General features: G+C 37.1%; 1 protein-coding gene across 1 annotated transcript; it reads right to left on the bottom strand.

The window, feature by feature from the left end:
• Positions 1-334: 334 nt before the first annotated feature.
• Positions 335-8,516, bottom strand: scgn (secretagogin, EF-hand calcium binding protein). Its single transcript, XM_016237371.1, has 11 exons — positions 8,360-8,516; positions 8,142-8,212; positions 7,116-7,208; positions 5,837-5,926; positions 5,584-5,640; positions 5,383-5,460; positions 2,824-2,879; positions 2,032-2,077; positions 1,868-1,927; positions 1,001-1,069; positions 335-672 (listed from the first exon to the last, which is right to left on the bottom strand). The coding sequence occupies exons 1-11, from the start codon at positions 8,427-8,429 to the stop codon at positions 535-537; spliced, it is 828 nt and encodes a 275-aa protein (XP_016092857.1). The 5' UTR covers positions 8,430-8,516; the 3' UTR covers positions 335-534.
• Between the last annotated feature and the right edge of the window lie 1,204 nt (positions 8,517-9,720).

Raw genomic sequence — 9,720 nt, 5'->3', positions numbered from 1 at the left:
TTTTTTTCATCAGGTGTTCAGAACATTCTGTTGATCTATTAGCACCTTTTAGTTTGACTATTTAGAATAACCCAGTACTGTATATTTGGTTTTTTTTCTTTCTGCAAAGTGAATAAAGTGCCCACTTTCTTAAAAATGTAACCAAAAACATTTTAAACACCTTTGAGAGAGCTGTAAATATTGTAAACATATATCATTCAGTGTAAATCTTTGTATGAACATAAAGATTCAACAATTGAGCTATGAACTGAACAAGTTTCCCCAATGTGATGAGCATAAATTAAATAATGCTTCTTTGAACAAAGGAGGGTGCATGAGTACCACTATTTTGGCTTTACATGTTAAATAGATATAACTTTTATTGTTGCGAGCATTAAAGTTATTACATTTCCATAAATTACTTTCAGAATAACGTTTTAAATAACATAATACATTTTTAAAACATAGAAACATGCAATACACAAGTAATATATTATGTTTTCACCTTCCCCATTCAGGTTTAAAATGTAGTAATTCATAGTAGAAGTGATAACTTCAGTGTACATGTGATGTAAGCTTTACTCCCAAACACAGGGCCAGCTCACTTTTCTGAATCTTCCCATCTTTATTCACATCACAGTGGTGCAGCAGAACCTCACGCAGTTTATCCAGATCAACTCCTCTGATACTGGGCTGAGAGAAAGAAGAAAGAGTTGGAATACAGAGGGAAACGGAGAAATCACAGTAGAAAGAGACGGAGTGACAATTATTAGTTGTATTATATTACTATTGTAGAAGGCTTTTACATTTTTAATCAGTCAATTCATAAATCATTACATTCATGTCTAGAGCACAAGTTATAAAGCATAAGTTACACGCTAATGTTTAATACCGAAGGTTATGGACAAAAATTTTGCAGTAGTGATTTCCTTAGAATGCGTTACAGACATGTAAGTTTCAGATTTGTTATAAATCTCATGACTTGGATTACTTGTGATGTTTATTACTGTTAGTCACTTACCTGGACGAGCTCCATCATGTCTTTGACAAAACCATCCACCTCTGGTCCTTCAAGTGCTCCAGTCTTACTCTAGAAAGAGAGCCAACCTTTAAGAGCTGGAACTGCTTTGTCAGTGCATTGTGTTTGTTATTGTGTCTAAGTACCACATTTGATATTTATCCATGGGGTTAGCTGATTAGCTTGTCTGGTTAGCCACTTTTGCTATTATCAGTTCTTGCGAGCAACATATAAATTACAAATATTTGAGATGTTTGCCAATGACCAGTTCTGTCATGACCCTCGAAGGTATTGGCATGGTATGGTACATGACAATGTTAATGTGTTTGGTCTTGGCAGAATAGATCTGCTACGCTTCTGCTGCTGCAGCAGTCAATACATCCACAACATGCTGCTGTGAACATGTAAGAAATACTGCTGCTGCACATGTAACATACATGAAATAACCCCATATAGCATACATGAATCACCCCATAGCAGATCTAGACAGGTGGAGCTGGGGAAGGTGGAGGGTTTCTGAAGTGTGCTGCAACTTCTACAGCAAACACTAGCCAAGTATTTTTATGTTGAGCAGCGAGCTCATTGGCTGCTGATAAAAAAAGAACCAGTCAGCTGCGCCATGTGATAATGATGGCATTATTTTATATTAAGATTAATCTATCGGACTGCACCATCTAGAGTTTCATGCCAGAACTTTAGATTTGTTTTTTATTATTTTTGGGGGCCTTTCAAAATTGTGCCATCAACCAATCAGTGTTATTACCATATCGGGACACAATAACACATGACATTTACAGCTTAGGTGATATAAAATCATGCACAGGACATGTCTGTATTAACAACAGTAGAAAGGTTCAAATTCATTCTTACAACATCATAATGTGCAAAGATCTTCTCAAAGTCTCTTTTTCTCTCCACTTGACTGTTGGCCTGAAGGAGGTTGGAAATAGAGAGGACATCATGCACTGGTTTGCAGAAAAATTATTACATTTAGGATCACAAAAGATTAAATGAATTAGATATAAAGTACTAACATCCATTTTGAACTGCAACAGGAAGTTGTCTTGCAGAGCCAGAATTCTGGAGTGGAAATATAGTTTCATACTTGAGACTTTTATCAAACTGAATTGGATCATCATTGAACTGACTTGAGCTTAATAACTTTTGCCTTCTGTAGGGCTGCTTATAACTCGGAAACTCTGGGCTTAAAGAAAATTTCGAGTTTCCCACTCGTAATAATGACTTTGTGGTGGAGTTCATGTGCGTTCAACTCGTAAATACGATCTATCCGACATGACTTAAACGCACCATAACTGCCATTTACAATTTTCAAATGATGATCGTACATCATGTAGTTTACATATTACTATATTCATTGAGTTTCAATGCAGTTTGGATGCTTTAGTTGTCACTAGACTAACAAAAGATTATTAAATTGTCACCTGTGTGTTACTGGCTGCCATTTAATAAGCATTTTAACCTAAATAGATTATAATATATGATTGATCTGACTTAGGCAGCAACTCCATGCATCATACAAATGTTTTATAAGACAGCATAATTATACTTTTTTGGATTAGTCTAGATTATAATATATGATTGATCTGATTTAGACAGCAACTCCATGCATCATACAAATGTTTTACAAGACAGCATAATTATACTTTTTGGATTAGTCTAGTAAAAATGTGTTACTAAGTTGTGTAACAGAGTGTTTGCTTCTCTTTCAACAACACAAGCACACACACAAAGACCCATTCTCACCCTCAAGGCCTAAACAGCTCCACAAGCACAGAACAAAAGCACTATTGTTAAAAGCACATCACCTAGCTAGATCATTAAGGTCCAATCTTCCATCTTTGTTTTTGTCAAAAATGCTCATCTGCAAGACAAAAAAAAAAGTATTCATGATTAGCACTTACCTGTACAGAAATAAATAGTCATCAGTATACCAATGTGGTATACAACATATGCTCTAGGCATATCAGCTGCCTGAAAAAAACTGCCATAGAGGGCACCATTTGAAAACACATGAACAGCTAAATGCTCTTCACTCTAATGAGTAACACTGACAGTTTCACTTGCTGTGTGTAATGGAAAAAACCCACACTCCTGAGATCAGGGCAAAGGAAGGTTAATGCATGGGTTTGCTGATGGCTGATGTAAACAGTGCTATCACTCACTAATTGACCTGTATACCCGGCATTTTAAAAAGCAGTATGTTTTTATGTGAGATGAGTCTTCTGACAAAATGGCTAGAGTAATGACTTGTGTGTAAATAGACAAACAATTACAAATAGTGTATATTGAAAGCAAAAATGATCTCTTCTTCAGACAGATTGAGGAATATAGCAGGAATGTGGTATATAGCAGAATACTAACACTGGCCTTTCAGATATATGGTGAATCATTATGGGCAGGGCCCATAGTGGGGTGAAAGGTGATGACGATTACAGGGGCCCACGGTTGTGACGCAAAAAGCTTAATTCAGCACTGGGGCGCTGTGTTCTGTGTAGGTAGCGAGCTGCGTATCACAGCCCTTGACCACCGAATTGAGTTTTGCATCTTCTTGCGCATGAACGGACAAATGCATACAAAATTATGTCGAAATACCAATCTTGGTGAGTCTCCTTGAAAAACTGTCGGTTATGTAAACAAAACAAAAAAATTAGATGTGTATCATTATATTGGATGCATTGGGCCTCATTCATGAAACATGAGCAGAACGAATTGTTGTGTAAATTGTTCGTAAAGCCGTTCTGACATAAACTTTCGAATTCATGAAAATGTTCATATTTTTAAAAATGTTAGTTGGTACGAACGAAATGTACACCTGCTGCCTACCACGTGTAAATGGTGCGTAAAACGTTCTGTGTTCTTTCTGGCAAACTGATGACACTGAATTTTGATGCACTGCTATAATAATTACAAGTTAATTTGCCCTTGCCCTCTTTTTTTATTTTTTATGTAGCGGAGTTGATATTTGTAAAACGCAACGCTCGTCACTGTCACTATTTACCCAGCCGTCCAATCAATGGAGGAGGGCTGGGACAAATGCCGACCAACCATCCTACTTTTACAACGACTGCCTACAACAATGGAGAAGTCAGTATTACTGGTTACTGCTTTTTTATATTTAGTAAAATTCTTAAAAATGAGATACTAGTAATACGTTGCCACCATGGATATTCCATATCATAGCAACCAAAGTGTCTCAACTGGAAAAACGCTGTGCCACCAAAGCGTTCTCAAGCGCCACCAGCTGGTCGTTTTAAGAAGAGCGCCTGACATTTTTTCAGCTGGCTAAAAACTCTTTGGTAGACACATGTTATTGAATATTTATTGTTAGGCATATGGCCTATTAGTCTTTTTTGCATTTATGCAATATACTGGAGCCAAACCTGAGAAAGTAGACCAGAATATGCCATTGCGTTCCTGGACACGCAATTTGCGTTAGCTTGTAATTCATAGGCGGGGATTATGCTAATTGTGAATGAGTGTGCACGAGCGCCCTATTTACGAATTATTGGAATTCATTCATATACACGTTTAACTATCAAATCTGAGCAATATACTGGAGCCAAACCTGAGAAAGTAGACCAGAATATTCCATTGCGTTCCTGGACATGCAATTTGCGTTAGCTTGTAATTCATAGGCGGGGATTATGCTAATTGTGAATGAGTGTGCACGAGCGCCCTATTTACGAATTATTGGAATTCATTCATATACACGTTTAACTATCAAATCTGAGGTTTACGAAGCGTTTGTGAATCCAGAGGAGAGTTTTCGGGAAGGTCTGTTTTACGTGTAAATTACTCAGAATTTACTCATATATTTACGTAAGTTTCATGAATGAGGCCCATTGTCTCTTAAAGCCTAACCGCGCCTAATTTACTAGCTGTCGGTGTCCTTAATGTTAATCCAAGAAATTAAATGAGAGAAAATCACTGCTCACTGCTCGTGGCTGAATTACTTTGTAGTTTTAACAAATATTAATCTATATTTAAATGTATACAGTGAAGACTGTGCAATGCTATTTTACATTTGCTTTTTTGGTTCCTGTTCCTTAACACCTACAAACTTGAAAAAAATGAAATATTGTTTAATTTGTATCTTTGTTATATTTATTTATTTGTGCTATATTTACACGATTTCAAACAGGGCCCATGGGTACAATCTGCAGCGGGGCCCCACAAACCCCAGCTAAGGGTCATGCTGATTATATATTGCATTTGCATTGCTCCAACAACATCAACAACAACTTACAGTAAGACAAATTAAATGTCAAGCTATGTGTCAACCATACAGAGGTACATTATTTGAGAAGTTTTAGGTTTATACAAATAAATAACAAATGGGGAAGAATTCAAATCAGCAGTGTTACCATGGTATTTGTGTATTCATCCAACTTCCTAGGGGGGATATTCTTTTTGTGCTGCTGAAACAAGTCATTCAAGAAGCCCTGCCATCAGAAATAGACAAACAATCAAAACACTACCCTCAATATTCAAACTTAGTCAGTGATTGTCATAATATGCTAATGTAACTGACAGTCTCTGCTAATGAGTCATGCGTATGCATTTACCTTGAGCTCCACAGCTGATATGTAACCACTGCTGTCAGCATCGTATTTCCTCCAGATCTATCATGGGAAATGTGCAAAACTTTTTGAACCATCATCCCACACTACTACAGCGGGTATATACTGTATATAATTGATGGTCATCACGACTCAAATAAACTACAACCTGAAAGTGTTAATGCCGAAGACTGTTTAAACATGATATTTTAAAATGTTGCGATGTAACTAATTTGTGTGATATGGAGTAAAGGTTTACCTTCATGAACTCCACGCTGTTATCCAGTGGAGCCTCTCTACGAAAGATAAGAAGGAAGTTCTCATCCTCCGGCAGGATCATGTTGGCTAGCTGGTATAAATGCAAACAGACACATTCAATAATATGGGTTTATTTACTGACACAGGACAAATGTTATTCCATCTCTATTCATAAAAATTATGATTATTCAGGACAAATGTTATTCTGTCTCTACTCATAAAAATTATTTATTTTATATAGTCAAAACAAAGATTTCTATAAAATGTATTTAATCATAACACTGAATGATAGCATTTAAACATAAAATTGAATGACTGAATGGCAGCAGTATGACATGATATTATAAACATGTAAAGACATGAGAATGTAAAATCTGTTTGCAGTATAGAATACCATATCCGGGAACTGGCATAGGTTTTTCAGATAATAATAAAATGACCACTATGTGATTATGTACACTACATTAATGACCGCACTAATGGCTCTGATTACTGGAACTATAGTTGCTTCTAATCCAGTGTTTCAACCATCCAGAGCCTCACTTTACTTCTGTGCAAATGTGATGCAAGCCAAATAAACCATTAACAATGACTCTAACACTTTTAATGGGGTTAATGCAACTGGTGCAACTGTGCTGGAAACAGCCGGAAGCCATAAAGCGGCTAGATAACATCTGCAGCCGCAGAAAAACCTTTACCATCACTGCATGCAAACAGCAATCTGCAGTTTCTCTGCACACAGAATGACTAATTATACAATTAACAGCCTGAAAGTAATGTATCCATTTAAAAACACTTTTGATTGAAAACTATTCCTTCTTTCATGGTGGCTCTTTTTTGCCAGTTCCATCACAGGAGTATCAGTTTTTACTTTTCTGCAGGACTAACAATAATGAACAGAAAATGTAAAAAAAAAATGATGATGTACTTCGTGGATCGCCAAGCGTCCATCAGATGTGAGATCATACGCAGACATAAAGCTCTTCTTTATCTGCTGTACTCTCTCCTCTGTAATCTTATCCTAAAGACAGCAGAGAAAACAAACTGGTTACTGTGACTACATTTCCATCATTCATCTCTCATGAATTCCCCATCATCACTCTGCATAATAGCCAATGGACTGGAACAGCTGTGCATCGATAGAGCTGCTCATAAGATATTCAATGAACATCTGAACAACCTTTCTTTATTAGAAGCCTTTTTACATCACAATAACCCTCATTCACTGGGTTATAGAATCAGAATCATAGAGAGCGTTTGTTTTGTTTGTTTAGATGTACTTCGTGGATCGCCAAGCGTCCATCAGATGTGAGATCATACGCAGACATAAAGCTCTTCTTTATCTGCTGTACTCTCTCCTCTGTAATCTTATCCTAAAGACAGCAGAGAAAACAAACTGGTTACTGTGACTACATTTCCATCATTCATCTCTCATGAATTCCCCATCATCACTCTGCATAATAGCCAATGGACTGGAACAGCTGTGCATCGATAGAGCTGCTCATAAGATATTCAATGAACATCTGACACAACCTTTCTTTATTAGAAGCCTTTTTACATCACAATAACCCTCATTCACTGGGTTATAGAATCAGAATCATAGAGAGCGTTTGTTTTGTTTGTTTGGTAGGGACATGCAAGTTAATGAACATCAGTGTAAAATACAAAATGTCAACAAGCCGGGTTATAGCACCTTTGCTAGCACACTGAAAATACATTTTTTTTATCTTGTATGTCTTAACCACAGTTTCCTGAAAAAACGTGTTGTTTGGTTTCTTGAGACGTTGCACAAGTTCCTGAGTAGCAGTCTAATATAACAGTCAAACTATATTGGTTTTGAGTGTGCTGTACATGTGCACACATACTTTTTTAAAACCACGATAACCATAGTTTTCATCCAAACAACATATTGTAGCTATAATAACCTTTCTGTAGCATTCCACAAGAAAATAAAACAAAATGACAGAAAATATAGAATTTTTTTATTTTTAATTTTGTCAAAAGGTGGTCCACTTTTGTCCAGTGGCAGTGTATTTTTAAGTATCTACTGCTGTGAAAGGTAAACAGATGTTAAATGGCTGTTCTGTGTGTTATGTTAGTGGGCGAGGGAACAGATCCTAGTGTGTAAACAGCCTGAGAGCACTTACAGAAAGAGTACGTCTAATGTGCTTCCATATAACTGCACAATGTAATCAATAACACCCCTGTCATCAAAAACAGTTAGAACAGTGATGTGTTTAAGGGTTTTTGTACATTCAAATGTAACACACCACTGGACTTTTGATTCCAAGTTTTTTTTAACATACCTTTGACCCTAATTTTTCCAGCATGTGACGAAAAAAGTCATCCAACTCTTTTCCTTCAATGTAGCCATTATCTGCGGAAAAAGTATTTATCTAGAATTTATCTTACGATCAGATGAACAGAGGGTATTTTATATCTAAAATGCATCACTGTGTAACCTTTAAATAACAATACATAGACATAATTTGAAAGCAGAATGGAAATGGTTTTAAATTCTCACCATCAGCATCAAAGTGTTGCCAGATCTGTAGAAAACCAGCGGCGTCTACATTAGCAAAGGCACAGTCCATGGTGGAAATGTAAAATAAACGATACAGCGGTATAGAGCAAGAACAGAAATGTGATGCAGCTGTGCACAGAGAGGGACGCTTTCCTTTGACTCACTGAATAAACACAGAATAAAACCCCTCCTCTTTCACACCACTCTTAACTGTCATCAGCTGAAAGACTGATGCGATCTGAGGCTAAACTGGGTAGATTTCCTTTTTAAAACGTGCCTGTTACTTTTTGTCAGTAGAAATAAACATTAGGTACTGTGCTGTATAAACTCTGTGTGACTTTGCCATAAGTAACCTCTATGCCCCATGTTTGTTTGTTTTTTCTATTATATTATTCGTATAAATGTTTGCTTATGTTTCCCACTGTTTGAAGAGGACTTTGGTTACTTTATTTTCTAGTCTAAGGCCCCATACACACGGAGACGCGTTTAGCTGTATACGCATACATTTTGTATCGTATAGGCGTTTCGTCCACATGGTTCCGCCGTTTTGGTAGAGTGAAACCGATATTTTTTTAAACCGGGTCCCAGAGTGGATAAATCTGAAAAAGCCACCCTTGCGTTTTCGTGTGGACAGAGAATCCGTATATTTTCTGAAACAATGACGTCATCAGCCCATGTCTCGACCCTAGTCAGACACCGCTACGTCATGTAACAGCAACAAAAACATGAACAAATACTGAACGATTGTCTTTTTACTAACTAAGATTAACGAATGTATTGTTCCATGTTTGTGTGTATACCGCGCGCAAGGTTTATGCGCATAGTCCAAGTCTTCTTCTCCGTTTTTAGTGTATCTCTGTGGCAAAATTACAGCGCCACTTACTGGTCTGGCTTGTATACTACATCGTTTTGTGTCGGTTTCGTGGTTTCGTGTGGACGCAGATATACTGAACAAAATTATAAATGCAACACTTTTGTTTTTGCCCCCATTTTTCATGAGCTGAACTCGAAGATCTAAGACTTTTTCTATGTACACAAAAGGCCTATTTCTCTCAAATATGGTTCACAAATCTGTCTAAATCTGTGTTAGTGAGCACTTCTCCTTTGCCGAGATAATCCATCCACCTCACAGGTGTGGTAAGTCAAGATGCTGATTAGACAGCATGATTATTGCACAGGTGTGCCTTAGGCTGGCCAAAATAAAAGGCCACTCTAAAATGTGCAGTTTCACATACACATACATTCAAAATGCCATCAATAAAATGTACCTGTGTTCGTTGTCCATAACATATGCCTGCCCATACCATAACCCCACCGCTACCATGGGCCACTCGATCCACAACGTTGACATCAGCAAACCG

The sequence above is a fragment of the Sinocyclocheilus grahami genome, unplaced genomic scaffold, assembly GCF_001515645.1.
Source record: "Sinocyclocheilus grahami isolate Dianchi unplaced genomic scaffold, SAMN03320097.WGS_v1.1 scaffold512.1, whole genome shotgun sequence".
Classification (NCBI taxonomy): Eukaryota; Metazoa; Chordata; class Actinopteri; order Cypriniformes; family Cyprinidae; genus Sinocyclocheilus; species Sinocyclocheilus grahami.
Note: the sequence above shows the minus strand (reverse complement) of the source record. Positions and strands in the feature narration are given on the sequence as shown.